The sequence below is a fragment of the Peromyscus maniculatus genome, chromosome 12 (assembly GCF_049852395.1).
Source record: "Peromyscus maniculatus bairdii isolate BWxNUB_F1_BW_parent chromosome 12, HU_Pman_BW_mat_3.1, whole genome shotgun sequence".
Lineage (NCBI taxonomy): Eukaryota > Metazoa > Chordata > Mammalia > Rodentia > Cricetidae > Peromyscus > Peromyscus maniculatus.
In genome coordinates, this window is record NC_134863.1 from 67,038,745 (window position 1) to 67,061,098 (window position 22,354).

Here is a 22,354-nt window from a genome sequence, read left to right on the forward strand (position 1 = left end):
CAAGCATTATTTAAGATAAACAAAATCTGTTTGGGATATGGCTTGTCTTCATTTCTTTCATGTTGCTGTGATAAAATGCCCTGAGAAAAGCCGCTTCAGTGAGGAAGGGTTTATTTGAGGTTACATTTCAGGGTCATAGTCCATTATGGGGGAGAAGTAAAAGTGTTAGGAGCTTGTGAAGATGGTCACATTATATCACAATCAGGAACCAAGATCAATGGATGCTACTGAAAATCTTTACTTTCTTCATTTCATGCAGTCCAGGATGCCCAGAGTAATCCCACTAAGGTTAATATGGCTCCTCTCACATCAGCTAACCTAATCAAGACAATCCCCCCACTAGTGTGTCCAAGACTACCATCTCACTACCGATTCTTATGCTTATGAAGTTAATAGTTACCACTAACCATGGTATATGTTAATATACAGTATGTGTATTCCTTTTCTTCCAGAAGCTCCAGAGATGGTCAATGAGTTTTGTTGAGGATGCCGATGACACAAAAATGTTACTTACCTAGCATGCCTTTGCAACTTCAGTATGAATGTGATTAAAGCAAGCACTGGAATTAAAAAGTTTTAGTGAATTTATTTTCATTAATAGTCCAGGTGGTATTAACCATAAAATTCCTGTCTTGTGACTCCTTTAAAACTAGAAACATTATTCAGAAAAAGAATAAGTATTCAAAATCTGTTTTGTTCTTATATTTGCTTTACTCTCTAAAATGTGAAATTTTTGCAAAGGAAAACATTGAAACTCCATTAAAATATAGACTACTAGTTTATTATGAAGTATATATTTTATGGGGCACCTATTATTTTAAACTGTTCTACTGCTTTTAACCCTTGCTATATAAATGTTAATTTCTACTCTTTACCGTATTTGTTTTTTTAAGAATTTATATTTTTAAAGGACTTATTTTATGTATATGAGTGTTTGCCTGCAAAGATGTGACACCACCCCTCATCTCCATGGGCACTGAGGAAAAGGCTTAGTGCTTTCCTACTTCAACATATTTTATTTGCACTGACTTCTGTTAAAACATCCTTATGTGGTATCTATAGCAACTAATGTTTAATTTGTGTTTTTCATTAAATTAAACATGTCAGTTGTAAATAAACAGCACAGGCATTTTGGAGATTCCCTTGGTGGGAGACACGACATTAGTCTCTGATAAACATGCATCATCATCATAGTGTCCTGTGAACATGGCCCCAAATGACAATGTGTTCTCCATCTAAAAGGCAAGTGAGTCAGGTAGGCTTTCTCAGGCACTTTGCAATATTTTGGGTAATGAGTTTTTCTTCTCCAGCAAATCACTTTTCCAGAAGAAACCGTTGAAATCCAATAAGATCAGTGCAGAATGCCACACGATTACCTAAGTGGTGGTGTTAGTCCTCAGTCCAGTGCTCACGTCCTCCAGAACTGTCATATTTCTCCCATTGCAGGAGCATCACCTTTGACAAGAGGGAAAGCAGAGGATAATGGAAATAGAATTGCCATGCATAGATGACCCCAATCCTGCTCATAGCAAGTTTTATTTTTCCTTAGAACCCTCGGAGTTACGCTTTGCTTACCACCCACCCAAGTGCCCAGAATTTGCTTTTAAAACAGTCAGCTAATATTTCTCAAACATAAACTTTCAGCAGAAATAACTGGGAACTTGAGTTTGTTAAACTTTTACATTCTTAACTGTGGCCTGAGGGGTACTTTAAATTCAACCATTGGCTTCAGGTCTACTTTCTTATGCCCCCAAAGTATGCAGTATGAAGTAGATGAGAAGTCATTATGTAAAATACCCTTTCTAAATCGCCAGTCTCAGATTTCTGCTGCATAATAAAGAACGAAATACACAGTGTCCATATGATGGAACACACTAGACATAGATTGAATTTCTAGAAAAACTAAAAAGTAGTACTAATGAATAAGAGCATAGCCCCAGTTATGTATCATAATATATACAAATGTGTGGAAACTGAACTAGAGATGAAGGTAAGACATTAAAGAATAGTTCAATGACATGAGGGACGACATAATATAGAATATTAGGTAATTATTCCAAGAACTTGTGTGAGGGTTCCATGTGCTGACCAGAATATTTCCCATGGTATACATTTGGGGAAAAATAAACCAATTATAGTGTACTTTGAGAACTTTTTTGTTATAGACAACACTATGTCAAATTAAGTCTTGTGGATACAGCTTCAGTGTATTTGTTTAGTGAAAATATTGAATGCATATTTGTTCACACAGTTTAATTTTCTTGAAAACTCTGCCAGACTAGTGTCATATTGAAGGAGTAGAATGCTATATATTCATTTTATATAATAATAATAATAATAATAATAGTAATAATAATAATAATAGCAGCATAGATTTTGAGCTTACTAAGGTTTTGCTTTCCAAAACTGCCTGGTTTTAGAGCCATTGAACTAATATTCAAATGTTTTCCTGCAACATAAGCTAAAATTTGTTGCCATTCTGCTGAGTGATGTTTATTGGAAAGTCATAAATAATCTATTCAGTAGTAAAAAACGAAGCTCTCTTGGGTTGGACCAACATTCTTAAATTGTATAGAGCTGTATTCAGATCAGAATCTATTCAGCATTTTCATCTTATCGGTTTGCAGAGTAGAGTGACTGGCATTCTCTTTCCCTCATTTTGCTGGACTGGATTTCACACCTGTCTCAATCCCCTTAGTTCACACTTGTACCACTAGGGGCACCATCCTCAAGTCTGGCAGAGCCTGATTGGTGATGTCAGTAGTTCTACTCCATGCTGCCTCTGGAGGCTGTGATTTGGAAGCAGTTCTATTTTTGTTGCTTCTCCTGGCACTGTGTACCAGTCTGCTCACCAACAGCCTTCTCTCTTAATTAAAATCCCCTCGGACTGTCTCCCACAAATGATCATCTTTCAGCATCAGTGTGTGTGTGTGTGTGTGTGTGTGTGTGTGTGTGTGTGTGTGTGTGTGTGTGTGTTGGGGGGGGTGTCACACCTTCCACTGAGGATTAAATTTTCAGTCCATAATTGTTCAGATCTACTGGTGTGAAACTCACAGATACAGAGAGCCAACTTTATCATATGAAGCTTATGATGATACTCAGCTCATAATTTTTGTTTGAAGATGAATTATTATAACGCAATGTACTTAGACTCAAACTTGGCATATAGAAACATAAAATAAATATAAATTATCTTGATTTTGTATAAAAGCTGAGTTGTATCATTCTTAATTGTTAATGGAATCTAAAAATATATAATTAGTCATAAGAATTTGATATGTATTGATATATTGCATTGAATACTGATTCACAGCATCAGCAGATGCTATGAAATATGGCTGTGTCTGGGAAAATACCTTAATCAATAGTCATGTTTGTGGTGGGTTAAGTGTTTAAATAAAACAGCTGATAATCGTGATAAATTCAAATACATTGTTCTTATTTTAAACCAAGACAGGTTATTAACAGAATTTTTTTTAAAAAGGACCTTGCTCTTTTTCTGTTTAAACGACGATAATATGCAAAACCATTTTTATCAAATATTTTATTATGAAGCTACATTTTATTAGGCGCCGGGCGGTGGTGGCACACACCTTTAATCCCAGCACTCGGGAGGCAGAGCCAGGTAGATCTCTGTGAGTTCGAGGCCAGCCTGGGCTACCAAGTGAGCTCCAGGAAAGACGCAAAGCTACACAGAGAAACCCTGTCTTGAAAAACCAAAAAAAGAAAAAAAATTATTAGGCAAAAGGAAACACCTCACAATGTGATACTGAATGTCCCTTGGATCTCTTTTTTATTGTGGATTTTTAACAACCATCAAAAGGGAGAATATTCAGTACTAATACTTTGAATATTACTAAATGTAGAAGTTATATTTCTCTTGTGCAATGATTGCTTTACATAAATGCCTAACTGGCAACCAGTTTAAAGATGAAATACTACATGTGCCCATGCAAATGCAGAATATGGAAATATTACCGACCAAGTCAAAAGAAAGGGGGGAAGGAAGAGAGGGAAGGAGAGATGAAAGAGTGAGGAAAGGAGGAAGACAGAAAGAGGGAAGAGAGGAAGGGCCTTAGGGGGAGAGAGGAGAGAGACACATAAATTTGATTATAAATAAAGGACATTCGTGTTTCTATTTTAATACATGTCCTCTTTGTCTTCTAGAAATTAGATTATCATATACTCAAATACTCTTGAAAATTTAGGTTCTGCTTCTTTTACAATTTACTTTGAATTACTTTAATCACATTATCAGACTAAAATTCTGCTTATGACCTGCCAAAATCAGCTACCCTGAGGATATTGTAATTGAGCCATTGTTATCTGGTCAGACCTCACACCATAAAATTTTGTAATTTTGACTGACACCCCCAGTCCTCGGGAAGCTTGATATCAAAACTTAGGGATGTTTCTGGACTAGTGGGAAATGTGGTGTTTTGATGAGTTAGGAGTTACCTAAGAAAATATTTGTTTAAATCCAAAGGAAGCATTGATTGCCATTTTTCATCGGAAGTATTCCCATCAAGTGCATCATTTCCCAGAGAACATCAGTCTTTGCTTATTTTTAGTTGAGAACTTTTTTTTCCAGTATATATTTGTACTTCGTGTTTTCGTATGATATCTTGAGGCCTCCTTCTGTTAGCTGAGAGAATGGCTGGTTTACCACAGGATGCACAGAAGGTATTATTAGATGGAAGATATGATTTTGTTTTCCTTAATGAAGAGGATAGGCCTGTGGACATTGGAAAACGGCATCTGGAGCATTGTACAATAGGAGCCTGCACTAAGGAGCCAGAGGTTATCAATCCAAGCATAAGAGGTGGTGCAAAAGACATACAGTCAAAGCAGAAAATGAAGCCAAGGAGAAATCTGAAACAACACATAAATTTAAAACAATTGAAAAACTAAAATATATAAGATGAAAAACTAATAGATGTCATGGAAGCCAAGGAAATAGTGGTATTACTTTGGTTCATATTTCTCAGAAATTACTTTCTAGATCTTACTTCCTTACCTAAGAAAATATTTGTTTAAATACAAAGGAAGCATTGGGATTGCCATATTTCATGAGAAGTATTTTAATAAGCTTTCAATTTTAATACTTTTAGAATTATTACAAAGTTTGTATAAGATGGAGTTACTTTTAGGTCTTCTTTTTTCATATTTTATTTTTGATATTATAATTTAATTACAACATTTTTCTTCACCTTTCCATTCTCCAAGTCCTCCCATATGCCCTCCCTGCTCTCCTTCAAATTCATGGCCTCTTTTTTTCATTAATTGTTGTTACATGCAGAAATGTATATATAGATACCTACGTATTCCCAAATATAACCTGTTGTGTCTATATAATGCTACTGGTATGTATATTATCAGGGCTGATCATTTGGCACTGGACAACTAACTGCTGTTCTCTTCCCTGAGGAGGCCTACCTCCCAGCTTTGCTCAGATGCCTATACTTCTTTATGTAGGATTGGCGTAAGGTCTAGTAGGCTTTTCTTCATTCAGTTTGGCATGTTCATTGGTGTCCTCCTGGTTCATCTCACATTTTGGTGGCCATGTTGGTAAAACTTTATAGATATAGCTTCTGATGCTACCAGGAGACACAAATTCACAGAGAACTCTCTGATCCACTGGCTCTTAAAATCTTTCTGCCCATTCTTCTAAAATGTTCCCTGAGCCACAGATGAAGGAGTCTTTTGTACATGTATTCGTTGGGACTGGGCTTCACATCTCTTTATTGTGAATGGATGTGTTTTCTACAGTGGTTTCAAGATGAAGATCATATATAGCTCACAACTAGTTCCTATGATATGAACATAATATCTTGATCACAATTAATGAAACATGACAAGTAAATGATTATACTCCGTATTTTATGACTCCTCAATATGCTTTTACTGATGCTTTTGTTCTGAGAGCTCATTTAAGATATCAAATTTCAGTCAGTAGTTGTGTCTCTAGGCTATACTTGGTTCTAACAGTTCTAAAAATTCTCAGATTTTGCTTATGTCTTCTAACCTTGATCTGTCTGAGGTTTACTGATAAATTTCTCAGTAAAATATCCCTCTGAATTTTCCTGATACTTTCCCCATGCCTAGATTGGAATTGTGTTTGTAGGCATAAAACATCCCTATGAAAGTATGCAGTTTCTTTCTTCATCATTCATTCTTTAGTCTTAGGAAGGAAACCAGCCAAGGAAGAGAGGGAAATGATGCTCCATCCCCCAGAATAGAAGGTAGACATATGGAACTGTGAATTCCTTGTGTAAGATAATTGCCTGCTCCCTGTGCATTTGTTTAATCATTTACTTCCATCAAGATAGACTGGTGAATACTTATTTTTTAAATAATCCACTATTTTATGTGTGTGTTCAACTTGCTCTAGCTCTCATATCTGGACTTCTTTAAGTGTCATCTACATCCCTTTGAAATTCACTGACAATACATTGTTATGCTTTCTTTGTAATGCTTTTTATTCTTCGTCGCAATAAGGTGCTTCAGGTCCATTCTGTAGATTCCTGCCTGCCAAGTGCTTGAGCCAATCATCATTTCCCTAAGGATTCCCTTAGGGAATCCTTTTGTGGAAGGAACATGTTAAAAGCTAAGATCTGAATCTAGATATGCTCATTGCTGCCAAGATATCTTTGGTTCAAGACCTACCTTATAAGACAGAAGAGCAAAACCATGTACTTATTTGGATCATCCTTCACATCAGAATCAATGTTTCAGTTTTACATATATATGTATATATATTATTATTTTCTTTTAATTCTTTTTAAATTTAAATATTTCATTTTTCTTATTACAGCAAATAGCTTTTTTCAGAATTTGAAATTTAGAGGTTTCATGACTGATAAGTTGAAAGGCAACTGGCTTTTGTCTGTCGGTCATGTGTCAAGAGAGTATGCTGTATTTCTCTGTGTTTTCTAGGAAGATAATCAACAATCCACAAACAAATATGATTTTATGTACCTTTAAAATATTTATGTTTTAGCCACTTTTCTTGTCTTATCGCACTAGCTACATTTATACGGGAATAGCATCTACGTTTTCACCCTCGCTGTGATCTTAGCTATGGGTTTTCACAGATGTTCCTCGTCAGTCAGACAGGAGTTTCCTCTATTCCTTGGTTGTTCAGTTTTCTTCACCACTGAGCAATGAGTTTGTCAAATGCTTTGTCTTCAGGATCAGTTGACATTCTACATGATTTTTCTTTCTTAGTGTGCTGAGGGGGTGATTTCAAATGGCGAATAAGCATTTTTTTACACTAAAATGCTACCTGTTGTTTCTGTATATTAATGTCATACATTGATGAGTTTTACTTGCAAATGTTTATTGAAGATTTTTCTTAAAATACACTGGTGTATAATTTTCTCCCCTCCTAGTAGTTCTCTTGGCTTTTGCATTAAAGCACTTCTTGCTGCACTGAATGAATGATTGAACGTCCTCTGCTTTGACTTGTCTTCAGAAAGACTAATGTAAAATGTGTATATCTTTCTGCTTGTGAAACCTTTAGTGACAGCTGCTAATTTTACTGAAGAATATCAATAATTCACCTAAACTGTACATACTTGATTGTAGGTATTATCCATTGCTCCTACCACTATTAGATTGTTTTCAATTCTCTCGAAGCATAAAATATGTGACCGGATATATTGCTTTCATGAATTCCTCACAAAGTAGATTTTTAGATCTAGAAAATGGGACAGTGAACAATGTTCATTCTGAGCTTTACAAAAGACAGTCATGTTAGAAAAGCTAAATATCTTCTAGCCAACATCCTCTGTGTTTTCACATATGTCTGTGTATCTGTATGGACTTCCATCTCCCCCACCTTAGGAAAAAGTAAAAGAAAACCCTACTTGAGGACTGTATATTAAGCTTTAACTAGTAAAAAGTTTTGTGTAAAATAATTCACACATTAATTTAATATAATAGTTTCTTTAAAATTATCAAAGATATTTAAACTTTATTATAAAAAATCATTGCAAATTTAAATCCATCAGACAACAAGATTAAGGACACCGAAGATTATACAACTCAAAGAATTTTTTATAAGCTAGAGCAACCATTTGAAATAACAGCTATGGAGCTTCATTTTGCATTTTATTCTTTGATTGTCAAATATTTTTTTATGTCTTTATCCACTATCAGACTGAAAAATGTATGAGGAAGTTAAAACAATTCGGTTTACACCCTCTGACATAGTTTGTGTTCCTTGCCAGCATTCTGCTCTTCTTCTTCCCCTAATAAATAGTATTTTTCTAACTCTTTCCCTGTATCCACATCCATATTTGTTTATATATGTATATTACCAGCTAGATTCTAATTATGAGGAAGAATATATATTTCTTTTTTTTTCTGAGATGGTGTTACCACGTAATAATTTGTTTGTTTAATGAATGCATCCACTGTATGTTTACTATTTATGTGAAATATTTTCCAGTGTTTCTTGGATGTTTTTCAGTGAGAAACAGGTGTTAACAATTTCTCGCTTATCAGGTGTTCAAAGTATCATATTATTATTTGAACATCTTCTCAAAGTGAGAGCTACTGTAGTGTACTTTGGAGTATCATACACAAAGGTTCTATTTTGAATTTTATTATAAAAGGCTCATATTTCAAAAAATATTGATCTTTTTGTTTCAACTAAAATTAAAAATAATAAAAATATACTTACAAAAGAATAATGCAGAAGATAAAAAATCATAGTTTTGTATAAACAGTCATGGATTTGGGCATTTGGAACTCAGTTGGTTTGCAGTATCATGACATATACTTAGTAACTGACTCATTTGGTATAAGTGTTCTCAAAAAAACCCCAGATAATTCATTGGCTATCAGCATCTTCACCATATCATAGATGAAGAAATCATATTGTTTATAAAATAAAATTTTGTGCTGTGTAGATCACCAGTCAGTAGAGTGTTTGCCCCATGAAAGCGTGAAGACATGAGTTCAGATGACAGGACTCACATGTAAAACTCGGCATAGTTTAATCCTAGTTCTAGGGAGGCAAAGACTGAATAATGCCCGGGATTTGCTAGCTACCTAGTGTACCAGAACCTGTGACCTTTGTGAATCAGTGAGACTTTGTCTTTAAAAAGTAGGATGGAGAGTGATTCAAGAGGACCCCTAATGGCCACCTCCAGCATCCAAGTACATATGCAACAGGTGCACACACAGAAAAACATGAACATGTGCACATACATCACACATACAACAATTCCAAAAGTGTCTGACTTGGTGCAATAATAAAAACAAATATTCAGAACTGCAAAGCTGAAGAAACAGCTTTCTGAAAACAATCATGGGAACTCTTGCAGTGTGGTTCAGAACTGTTTCATTGTCGCTCATCACAGTCACTTTAAAGTTCATTATTTTAAATATTAGTTATTTCCTGCTATGACCATGAAAGCTAAGGTCAACACACAAAAGATGTTGGCTTTCCGCCTCGGGCTTTCATGGGCTGTTGGGGGTAAAACTCCTCGGTTGTAGTCTATGCAGTAGCTCTCCTCACAGCTTTCTCTCCCCCACGTGACAGAGGACTTACTGAGTAATGTGCTCCACATGTCCAGAGGTTGGCATCTATTTGTTGTACCATTGATCTTAATTATCAAATCCCTTCTTCCTAATTTTGATAATTGTAATATTGGACTTCCTCTGGCTTCTTCCTCATTTAATTTTTACTCTATGCTACCAATGGATACATTTTAATCTCTGGCAGTCATTAATGAGATTTCAACCCCTTAATGAATAAGTAAATAAAATTAGAAATTTAGGGAAATTGCGTTGATTTGTGCCTTTGCATGTAAAGAAGCAACCTTCTGTACTTTATTTTACTTCATTTTTGCTTCTGAAGGAACTTTCTAGAAGTGGAGGAGACCACTGAGGAGACATTGTTAAGTCCTAGTATAATCCCAATTCTCCATCTTGTTTGGTGGAAGATGTTGGCTTGGGATGAGTGGACACCAGCCTTGTTCCTAGAGTTTCAGTACAGAGCTCTGTTATTGCTGCATTTTACTGTTAATTTCAACACACTAGAAAACTTTAAAAGAAGATTCAGAATTCTTACCTTCAAATCCCAAATCTCTCCCTTGGATGTAAAATTATCACTCTTGTTTTCAAAAACTATAAAATCACCTTCCAGTGACCAGAGCAAAAGCTGGGAAACAAGCACTCCGTGTTAACCATAAAGAGCAGGGTTAAATTTTTCTTTCCACTGATAAATCCCACCCCGGAACAGATTTCAGCAAGGCAGCTCACAAAGCTCGCGGGTGAACTACACAGGCCATGTGGGTGCCGAGCTCAGAGCCGGAAAGCAAACAGCTGCTGTAGCCTGATTTGAGTTAAAATAGTGTGAGTGTTTAGTCTGGCGCACGGCTTCGGGGGAGATTGGCAGCTGGGTCAAACAAAGTCCTTCCGTTGGCTCCCTTCCCAGGCTGCTCTGCTAGTATTTAGTGGGTCCTAGTGCTGTGTAGGGCCCTTTTCTCAGGCAAAACCCTAACATCTGACCGCACCCTCTTTGCTATTTCAAAAAAAAAAAAAAAAGAAGAAAAAGGGGGAAAATAGCTGTTTCTGCTTCTTTCGTTATAAGATAAATTCTCCTGGAGACAACCTCTCCCACTAATTGTGTGTTAGCCGTGCATTTTATCTTGAGAGCTGACGCACTGGGCTCTCAACTAGTGTGGAAGGCAGACTGTTACAGTGTGGGATTCATAAAAGGGCCGCTATGGTGTGTGAAAGAGTATCTGTGTGCTTAGGCAGGAAACTTTTTGATCTACAGAAAAGCCAGAAGACATCTAGGTAAGGTTCCCGGGTCAGATCTACTTTGGGGGGCAAAGTTTGGCAGTGAAATTGGCCCATACAAAGGATGCAAGTTTAAAGGGTGCATGCTCACTTCTGTGGAAGTTGAAATGGACTGAAGATTGTTTGCTTATTTTTGATCTGTGATTTAAAACTAAAATCGGGAGGCTATAGTCTGTGGTTCCACGTTTGGCGTTCTGTTGTTGAACCGGTCGCAACAGATATGGTTTGATTACAGAGCGAAGTCTTTGCAAAGTGACAGAGAAAGAAAACGTTTTTTAAGAAGGGAAATTGACAAGTTTTAAAGAGAAATTGTGTGAACCTTAGGAGACGAGCCAGTGTATTCGGTTACACTAACATGGGTTTGATTACCAAAAAAGAATTTTAAAAAGTTGAACGTTGCTTTGGAAGGAATATTAAGTAAGTTGTCTTTGTCTCTTACTTTTTAATTTTAGCCGCTGATTTATCCTGTTGGGTCACATTTTTTGAGAGTGCTGAAGGCTGCCATGAATCCTTAATGAGGCCCCCTTTGCACATGATTTTGGCCAAGTGCCAAAATCAACTTCCCAGCGGCGAGCTTTCTCTCTCTCAGAGAACCTGGAGCGATTTTTTTTTTTTTATTAGAAATCATGTTTGAAAGCCGCCACAACCAGTTGTATAGGCATGTCAAAAATGACTTTGTACAGTAAATATGAAATAAACCTCAGTTTTTTTCTCATATTGTCGCTGGGGAGTCTTCGCCTGTTGCCACCTAAGCAGCGATAGAATAAGAAGAATCTGAAATAAGAAAATTTAAGGACTTTTTTTTCTTCCTTCAGCACACCAGAGTATGGGTGAGCATCTCACTGGGCAGAATACACTATGGAGAGATTCTTCAAAGCCCGTTGGGACAAATAACAGATGAATTCATGAACCTGTTCTTCTCTGTAACAGTTAACAGTAAGTAATAGTTTTCTAGAAGTTTTGTGCATACAGTTAGTTCAACATTGATTTAAGTGGGGTCTTTGTGTATGTCAAAAATGCCTTGGTGTTTGGGATCTGTTGTTGTTAATATTTGCTACATATTTTAAAAGATTAGGTGATACCTTGATGCTTTTAACAAACTTTTTCATCGAAATGTTTGGTATGTACACATGTCTGAATGATGAAATCATTGCATTTAATTGCTTTCCTGTAAGATAAAGGCTGAATTTTCGTGAAAGAGTGTGGGAAGCTCAAACACACATACACTTTTTTGAGCAGTTAAATCTGACTTTTTTACACCTGAATTGTCACAGGAGCCGGTATGGAATTCTATACGATAAGGTTTTATGGTTTACATTCATAAGTTGCAATGAAATAGTCTAGTTACTAGACAGTAACAATTTTAGATTTTGTCAGTGATTTTAAGCAATATCTTAAAACATTAAAAGCACTGAGTCTGCAAAGCACTTTAAAGTAAAGCAGAGGGATCTCAGTGTCTCTGCTGTTTTAAAGACATCCCGTGTCATCACCATAAAACATGATTTTGCCTCCTGGGTTAAAGTAATTTAATGCATAAGTTAGATCTAAGTTACACTTGTATGTTCTGCTTACTATATCAATGAGAATTAAAAGAATTATCAGTTCGTAATATTAGAACTATGAATTAGGAACACGAAATTAGAACTACCTTAATTGCTATGCTTACCACACACTTATAACTCTGCCAGTTTTCTCTTGACACAATGTAGCACATTGTTCATTTGGATTGTACAACAAACTGAGGTTAAACTTGATTTTTAGAATCTGATTACCTCTGGATAGTTAGTTTGAATTTTTGCATTGTGATTGATGACTTTGTATACATGTTAACATGTTACTGTTAGTTGAACTGAGGGTTAGGGTGTATGAAATGATCATATCAGTCAACAATAAGATTCATGGAAATTATGAGTCCTACAAATTTATCTGGATTAGTTCCCTTGGTCTGTGAGTTCATAGCTGAAACAATACTTAATGTGGCACTTCTTTAATAAGAAATTGCTATTAAATATGTCAATTTTTTATTAAAACAATCATTAGATTTACTACTATTAACCAGATGCAGAGAAAAATAGCACTACATTGTTTGGTTCGCTCTAAAAACCCCTTTATTTTTTGTTTTCCTGATTTTAACTCTCATTTTATTTTTATTAACATAATTTTGCTAAGTATCTGAAATATGTAGACTATTTTCTAAAATTTGCTGAGATATATCTTGACTGACAGTTGCAAAGATTTTTGTTACTGTTAAATAAGGACCATAACAACGCAAATATATTCAGAGATAGAAGTCTTAAGGCACGCAGATAGATATATTAGTGTTTAAGTTCAGAAGGCAGAAAATCACATACTTGACTATTGGCAAATATTTTTGAGTTACAGGAGAAATAAGTAAGCATTGAGAGCAATTTGAATTATATATCTCACTGCAGAAGTTAAACATTTACTTTCGTTTGCTGTGCCAATGAGCTGTTAGCTGAGTATGTCTATTGTGTAGGCTTTCAGACACAATCATCAACTATCATTATTAACATTTTACAAAGAGTATCTAGAGATACAATCACTTTGAAAATAAAAATATTTCTGTATAGTTTGCAGTTACTATATTTGAAACTAATGTCTTGAAAAGGTTTAATTATTTGTTCATTCTTTTGGACAGACTTAAGTCCAATCGTACTTCACAATGTAGAAACTTCAGAGAAATAAAATCAACTTGTAATTGTTTTTGTAAAGGATGGCCTTTTACCCATTTTAGTAAGAAAGGCTTTTGTTTGTTTCAATCATACAACAAGCACATAAAATTATTCCCCCCCCTTAAAAGAGACATCGAATAATTAACTGCCAACTTTTATTCTTTATTGGAATGCACACGTGGACACATTTTTATCTACAATTTTCAGTGTGAGAGAAACATTAACAATAGGGCATTTTAGGTGAACATTTCATCATTGCCATGAAGTGCGTTGGTCTGAATGGTCTACATTCCAGTAATGAGATAAGCACATCGCTACAGTAGACTGAATGGCATTATCGAGTCTTGGCACCACCTCAGTGACCTCAGTCAGAAAAGATTAGTTACAGGCAAGAGGATTTGGGATTGGAATAGCAAAAGTAGATAAGAAATGCATGTGAAGACATCGGCCTTCCTTGCATTGGAGAAAGGATATCCTGAAAAAAAGGCCGTACATTTTATGCAACATTTTATGGCACTATTTTGCCAGTTATTTGTACAATAAATCTTGAAACACTAATAAGCTGGTTGCTGCCTGTGATGGATTTTCAGATTTCAGATGTAACTGTAACACTTTTTCTTTTGGTAGATATCTAATGTATTTCCGAATAACCAAAATATAATTACAAACTTTATAGCCAAATCATTTTTAAATGTTTTCATTGAAATTTAATATTAAGAACACAGAACTATGTCCTCTGATTTTAAGTCTTTTTCAAGTAAAAGAAGGGTTGATCTGCAGTTGTTACCATTTTCTCTTACGAATTTAATTCTTAAGTTATTGTTAACTAAATATTGCCATTTGATATCTTTTTAACGCATTGAGTTGGGTTTACAAGCAATAGGGCCTATTATATGGTTAAACAAAGATGAATTATGTGCAGCTCTATAATCTTCTCTCAAAAATCCAGATAACAGGTCAGCCAAAGTTCTTTTTTTTTTCTAGGCTGAACATTTTTCTAAAAAAAAAGTAAGAACTTTTCAAAGTTGTAGGTTGTTTTTGTTTGTATGCTCTAATGTGTTGTCACCCTGCTCTGTTGCCCATGCTCTGACACATCTGTCCTGTGAACTGTCTGGTGAGACATCTTGCCTCGCCCTATGTTTGATTCTATTCCATACTAGTTTATATTTTGTTTTAAAATTGGCTTTCTTGCTGGGTATTAGCCAACACACAATTTAGCATGCAAGAGTCCATCCAATCTAGTTCTTTGGATACTCTCATGCACCGAGTTGTTTTGCATGCATTATGATCAATGGCATGTTTGTGGAGCAAGGCTTCACATGTGATTATTACCCATTGTTTAAGTTATTAATATTTGGAGATTCTAGAATGCTATCATTTCCTTTAAGTGGAAATGTTTGCTAACCCATCAGTGTTCCACGTTGTTACAACTATTATACAATATCTGTCCTTCAAAATACCTTCAGGCCAACCAGTTGTCTCAAGTTCCTTTTCTTTTGATGACAAGAAGTCAACATCTGTACGGGACAAAAGAGTACCTGAAATATTTTCAGATGATTTTTCTTAGACTTTTCTACCAATTTCATCCTTGAGATTTTGATAGCAATGATGATCTTGTTTAAACATCTGTATAAGTTTGAGGAATGTGAACTTGACTTGAGTTTTCAAATTTTAATAGAAAATATAGGTGAAGTTTATGGCAGGTATTTGCAACATGCTATTCCTCAGTAAACTACTAACTAGAGAGAGAGAGATACAGGAAGCTCTAAGAAAGCCGTGCTGGTAAATGGGAAATGGTGGTCCAGGCTGTGGGGTCCATGTTGTTACAGTTCTGGGCCTCTGCAACCATCTCCCTGTTTAAATCCTGGCCTTGCTTCAGACCCCCTCAACATTAAATCTCAGTTATGTCTACAGAGTAAGCAGAGTTATTGCAGAACACATGCATTCTGTTATATCGGCCTCCATGCTTAGGTTTTCCACAGCAAATGCACTATTCTTTGTGTGTGGTGGTTTTCAATATCATAGGTTGGGGTAGGTTGGCTCAGTACATTGGACATACCAGTATAATGTTGAAGCAAACTCTGCCTTAACAAATATAATTAGCTTTTTCACTTTGTCTTTACCTGGGCATCTTCCTAAAGAGTGGACAGCTAGCTGTGCACAGAAGGTCACATTACTGAAAATGACAGAACATGCTTGTTGACTTGTGAATTAATAACCTGTGTTTTGTCCAAAACAGTGTATGTCAATGTATATGGTGTCAAATTTAACATTCACTTTGTTCAGCTTCTACTTAACATATGAGTCAATTGGTCTTTGAAGAGATTTTTGTTTGTTTGTTTGTTTTGTTTTGTAGTACTGGGTATTGAGCCCAGGGCCTCATGAATTCAGGGCATCTCCAATGATAAAATATACTCATTATATATTTCAGTTACATTCTTTGTGGAGCATAGTTATCTCAGTGTGGTGTGAATTTTCTGCTCATACAGCAAGTCTGTACATTATGTGCATATTTCTTGGCATGCCCTTTGGAATTCTAACTTAACCATGCTTCTTTTCATTCCTGGGGTTCATTCATAAATATTCACTCCAGAGAATTCTTTTTAATCGATAGAAAATTGTAGTTGATATATTCTGGGAACTTGACATTCAGAGAGGTTGGTGCATAGAAAATCTTTACTGATGTGTGATTTGAGTATTTCTAAAACATCTTCACTTGTCAGGAAGTGAATTAGTAATAATATAGAAACAAGGAATGATTGGTAATTTTGACAGACGAGACAGTGATAATCAGTTCATAATGTTTGTAGAAATGATAACATTTTTCTATTGACATAGTGATATGCCAACATGTTTAATTTAGAAACCGTATTTGTTACTAGAAGGCAGTAATCGATTTTAGTAATCAGTAGTTTAATATGACTGATCCAGTCCAAACCTAGGACTGATTAAATGAACAAATAGATCTTCAACAAACTATAAACTGTCAGGTCACCTTATATCTGGAATTTGTTTTAATTTTCTATATGTAAATACTCCAATATAAATATAATGGTTTTTAGAATTTACTATTTAACCATGAAATGTGTTCTTTGCTCTTAGATATAAATCAGGAAGTGATAAAATTTCTTACAACTTGCCTTTAAAACCTACTCAAAATCAAATTTGAGTAACTAAAACATGTAAAAGTGTAGATGACTAACATGGCCCCGGAAAAAATGATGTATAGAATGGCTAGAGAGCCGACCATTGCTGCAGGTAGACCTTTTCCTTCCTCACTTGAGAGAAGTGCAATGAAAAGTGATTTCCAGATGTGCAAATTCACAGCTGCTTTTCTTTAACCTGAATTTTGCAGAAATGAGCTAAATTATAATACGCTTTAAGGTCACTATATTTTTTAATGGTTTTAAAATTGGTTTTTATTTTTCATTTCTGGGTTGAGTGCATGATAGTAAATGATGGGACTTAATGCGGATGTGGACCAGAAACTATTGCCATCTAGGTGGTAGCAGAATCATCACAGAGTCGGCAATTATAATTGAGCAGCACACAGAGCACATTTAAGAGCACAAGTCTCCTTCTTGTGTAGATGTAATGAATGCCCATATACAATTGCATAATATAATCCATAAAATCAGTGAAAGCTACCTACATATTGTTGGGGGGAAAAAGTGTATATCCATGTTCATAAAATGGAGAAATACCTTTATTTTTTTTTCTTTGACCAATGTTAAGGAAAACATCAAGAGAAAGATCCAAACAAGTTCTTTACAAAATGGAATTCTAGGGGCTTGGAAGAAAGCTCAGTCAGTAGCACTTGCTGCATAAGTATGAGGCTGGGCTTTCCATCTTCAGCACCCTCATAAGAACCCGAACCTGGCAGCTCACATCTGTAATCGCAGTGCTGGGAAGGTAGAAACGGGAGGACCACGAGGGCTGTTAGCCTGCCAGCATTGCCTGAATGTGAGGTGCAGGTTCAGTGAGAAACCTTATCTGCACAAATAAGGTGAGCCATTGAGGAAGACACTGGATATCCACATCTGGCCATCACATGAATATGCACACGTATACACAGCATCCACATGAGGCATGAGACAGAGACAGACAATAAGAGGCAGAGAAGGAGAAAGGTAAATTATTTGTGCAGATAATATCCCAAGCAATGAACATGGTGTTCGCTCTGTGACTATGGCAAATTACCTGAGGTAATGAAATTATGAAGAGAAAAAGTAATGATGTTTTGCTCATGTTTTTAAAGATTTCTCTCCACAATAAATTGATTAATTGACTTGAGCCTGTGGTGAGGCAGCACACGAGTGCCAGAGTGTATAGGATGAAGAAATTTTCTCTCACTTCATGACCAGAGAGCAAGGAGGATAAGGGGAAGGGACAGGAACGCACAAACCATTGAAGCACATGTCCTAGTGATATTATGATTCCATACTGGGGACAACACATACAAGGTCCTGCTGTGCCTGTGACCATTTTTATACAGTGAGCCTTTTCAGTGATGTATTTATCCAAACACTGCAACCATCAACCCATTTTTCTAAAAAAACACTGCAACTATCAACCCATTTTTCTAAAAGTATGAACACTTTCCTTCAATCCCCCATTTTACTTGAAGTTGCCAGTGTGTCCTATGGCAATAAGATATTGTTACTAATATTATTAAATTTTATAAAATGCATGTCCCTTACTACGAATCCTGGACTTGAAACAGATTTTTCTATGCAACTGAAAATAGTCTTTTTTTTTTCCCTAGAAATCTATGGGAAGGCATTACTATGGTTTAAAGGAAGGATGTGAAAGGCTGGGGAGATTTTAGGACCTTTATGATATTCAGACCCAAATAATGTTCACAATCAATTCTCCAGTATTACAAAAGTAATTGTTTTTTCTAGGAGCATTTTGAGAAGAATTTTAAAAATTTGACCCGAGAAATAATTGCAGGGCTGGCTCTCTGCTTATGAGTGTGATTATGGAATCCTTTATCTGTTCTATCTACAACATTCTTTCGAGTGACTCCTGACCTTGAAAGTACTATACATTCTAGTCCCAGATGCCCTAGGTCAGACTCATGACAGCATGCCTCCAATATTTCATGTCAGTCCTGCAAACGACCAGGCATAGCAGAGATGATTACAATAATGCCTCATTGTATAGATAGGAAGCACAAAATACTTAATTAGCTTTCTCTGAGTTGTATTCCTAGTAAACATTGATGTAGGGATGCCAGTTTTTCTAGCTTATTTTATTACATGTTATACTTCATATTTACTGATCATGGACCTAGACTACAACTCTCTGATCTCTCTCTCTCTCTCTCTCTCTCTCTCTCTCTCTCTCTCTCTCTCTCTCTCTCTCTCTCTCTGTCCCTAACCTTCTTCTAACCTTCTAATCCTCCTTCCCTTTCCCCTCTCTTCCTTTGTCTCCTCTTCTTCTTCCTTCTTCTCCCCCCACACCTGACTATTAAAAGTTCTAAGTGTAGGAAAATGAGCCACCAGTAGAGAATACTAGGAAATACTGATCATTCATATAACAGGTTTTCTAATGTATATTTTGCTTTGTTCTAAGTTAAGCAATTGTCAGTGACAAATCAACTTTAGTCACAGACACTTTTTCTGCAAATAAACTATGATAATATCAACATGCTGCGTTTGCATTTTTAAGGTGTGGTTCCTTTACACATCAATGGTTTAAAATAATGAGAGCTAGGAATAATAGTATAATAGTTGGAAATATTTCTCAAGAAATTGCACTACTGTGATTTGCAATCATCCATTATTACTACAGAAGAAGTATATGGAGAGGTAGTTTGTTCCCATCATAACCATCTATATCATCCAGTGTACCTCCTTATTATGGCATATCACAGAAAAAGAAATACTCAGATCCCTGTATGAAGTACTTAACTGCTCTGGTACCTATTTACTCTTTCAAATTCTGAACTTGGCCACATTGCACACTTATAAAAAATGAAACCTCAACTTTTAATAGTGGGCAAATGTTTTAAAATCTGGGTTTATAATTGCTACTGATAAGACCAAACTAAAATGTAAATAAAGGTGTAGATGTAAAATGTGTCTTAAAATTGCTTGTGGCATTTGTATTGTTTATGCCACGATGACTGGATGTCATAATTTAAAAGAACTTGACGGACATAGGACATTTTGGTCAAAGTCTCTTTTCTAGCTCTCACCTAGTTGAGTCCTTAAGAAGCCATGGCCATCCAGTGGTATTTCCCCAGCTCCTTATTTTATGCAGGAGAAATGATGACTGCCAAGTAGTGGAAATGGCCTTTGGGATCATGCTTGTCACTTAGGTACCTGTATAACAGGCCTTTCCCACAGATCCTCATTTCAGTATCCTGTTCCTTCCTTGAATGAGGCACTGTGCCCTAAACTCCTGTACAAAACAGCTAGGAAATATTTGGATGTTTCTTCTCCTTGAAGATTAGCAGCATAGTAATATGGTTGAAGAGGAAATCACCTTATTTGACAAGTAGAAGAATTATTAATAAAAATAAAGATTTAAATACAAAATTGCCTCTTATTTTTCCTGAGTTACATGTATCACTAGGGTGGTCTGTTTCATTGCTTTGTAGTACTTCTTGTCATATTGTGGAATAATTTATTGATTCACTCTACTGTGTTAACAGACTTGGGTTATTAGATTTATCATTTGAAGATAATTTTAACAATATAGGCTCAGTAACAAAAGATGTAGTAGTCACATACTCTCTTTAATAGACGAAATATGAAAATTAAATTGTTTAGTCACAGCACAGCACCTAAAGCTTGCTTTTTTCTTGTATTGAAATTAGATTTCTTTCCTCATAAAATATATTCTGATTATCATTTTGCCCTCCCAACATCTCCCAGTTTCTCCCTCCTTTCTTTCTCTTCCAAGTCCATACCCTTCCCGTCTCTCCTTAGAAAACATATAGACATCTAAGAAATAATAATAGAATAAAATAAATCAAAATAAGATCAAAGAAAAACAAACAAATCAGAATGGGACAATACAGAAAAACAAAAAGCCAGGGAGGCTACCTAGAAAACAGGACCCCAAGAAAGACACAGAGATCCACGGCCAGGCCCCAGGTGGAGATCCAGGAGTCCAGTTGGTGAGAAAGAGGAGGGTTTGTATGAGCAAGAATTGTTGAGACCAAGATTGGAAAAAGCACAGGGAGAAATAGCCAAATAATTGGAAACACATGAACTATGAACCAATAGCTGAGGAGCCCCCAACTGGATCAGGCCCTCTGGATAAGTGAGACAGTTGATTAGCTTGATCTGTTTGAAAGGCATCCAGGCCCTGGGACCAGGACCTGTCCTCAGTGCATGAGCTGGCTGTTTGGAACCTGAGGCTTATACAGGGACACTTGGCTCAGTCTGGGAGGAGGGGACTGGACCTGCCTGGACTGAATCTACCAGGTTGAACTCAACCCCCAGGGGAATCTTTGCCCTGGAGGAGATGGGAATGGGGGGTGGGCTGGGGGGAAGGTGTTGGGGGGGTGTAGGGGGGAGAACAAGGGAATCCGTGGCTGATATGTAAAATTAAATTAAATTATAAAATTAAAAAAAAGAATTATGTCAAAAATAGTGGATGAGAGATACGTGTCCCATGGGACTAAAAAAAAAAAGAGCCAAAGAAAAAGCATAGAAAATACATAGAGACTTACAAACACAGGTTCATACTCACAAGAGTCTCATAAACACATAAAATTGGAAGCTATAATAAATACACAAAGGACCTGTAAGGTAAAGAAAAAAAAATGTTCTGAAAAAAACCTTATGAGATAATGAACCTCCAAAGATGCCATTGAGTTCATTTTTGTGTGGGTCATCTCCTGCCAGGCATGGGACCTACCCTTAAGAGTGGTTTGTTTCTGCAGTGAGACACCTCTGGAAAAAATTAATTTTCCATTTGCAAGTCCCTATTTATTGGAGAGAGGATTGTGGGCTAGAGACAGGGTCATGTATCCATTGCTCCTCTCAGCTCTAGGATCTCATCTGGTGCAAATCCAGGCAAGACATTTCCACACTGCTCCAGTCATGCATTAACCCTTTTCCATCTGGAAGGCCTTGTTTCCTCGGTGGTGTGCATCCTCTCTGGTGCTTACACTCTTTCTGTCTCCCCTTCCACATAGTTCCCTGAACCTTGGGGGAAGAGATTTGATGAGGACATCACATTTGTGGCTGAGTGTTCCAAGGTCTCTCACTCCCTCCACATTGATTGGCTGTGGATCTCTGTACTTTTTCCTATCTACTGTAGTCATGGTTGTGGCAGAATGTTCTTATGAGTTTATTTTATTTCTACCTTCCTTTAGCATAACAGTAGTATTTGATTTTTCCCTAGGTCCTTGGCCTCTCTAGTTTCGGGTATGGGTTCCATCTCATGAAACAGGCCTTGACTCAAATCAGATATTGGTTGGTTACTCCCCCAAACTTTGTGCCATTATTATAACAGTGCATCTTGCAGGTAGGCACTTTCCAGTCCCATGAACATTAGTTTGTATGACTGAAGACCCTAGACAAGCCCCAGATAAACTTCTCCATGTTCAAGGATATGTCAGCTACAAGGCTTTGCTCTCAGTTTGTGGAGAGGAACCAATAGACTTGGCAACAGCCTGGATTGTTTGTACATTCCTTTGGCCAACAATGGGTTAGATATAACCCATTCCCAGGACTGGAAGCATCATTTGGTGATAAAACATGTCAAACCTGGACTCTGTCTTCTCCATTACTTGGCAACTTCATTGAGATCAGCTTCACATGTGTATATATTTCAGGAAGTTTCTATTGTGTTAGGTTTCCCTATGAAACCTGGCATATGGCCCT

At 36.4% G+C, this 22,354-nt stretch overlaps 1 protein-coding gene across 11 annotated transcripts in view; it reads left to right on the plus strand.

The window, feature by feature from the left end:
* Window positions 1–22,354, plus strand: part of LOC107402019 (uncharacterized) — a 474,536-nt gene that overhangs the window by 167,043 nt on the left and 285,139 nt on the right. For 10 of the 11 annotated variants that reach the window (XR_013043825.1, XR_013043819.1, XR_013043822.1 and 7 more), the window contains one exon: window positions 11,631–11,751. Coding sequence is in view for 1 of the 11 variants with exons in the window: in XM_076549122.1 (XP_076405237.1) it covers window positions 11,631–11,751 (121 nt within the window). In the remaining 10 variants the exon portion in view is untranslated. Of the gene's footprint in view, window positions 1–10,331; window positions 10,813–11,630; window positions 11,752–22,354 lie in introns of those variants that run through there. The other variant, XR_013043826.1, reaches the window with a different exon arrangement.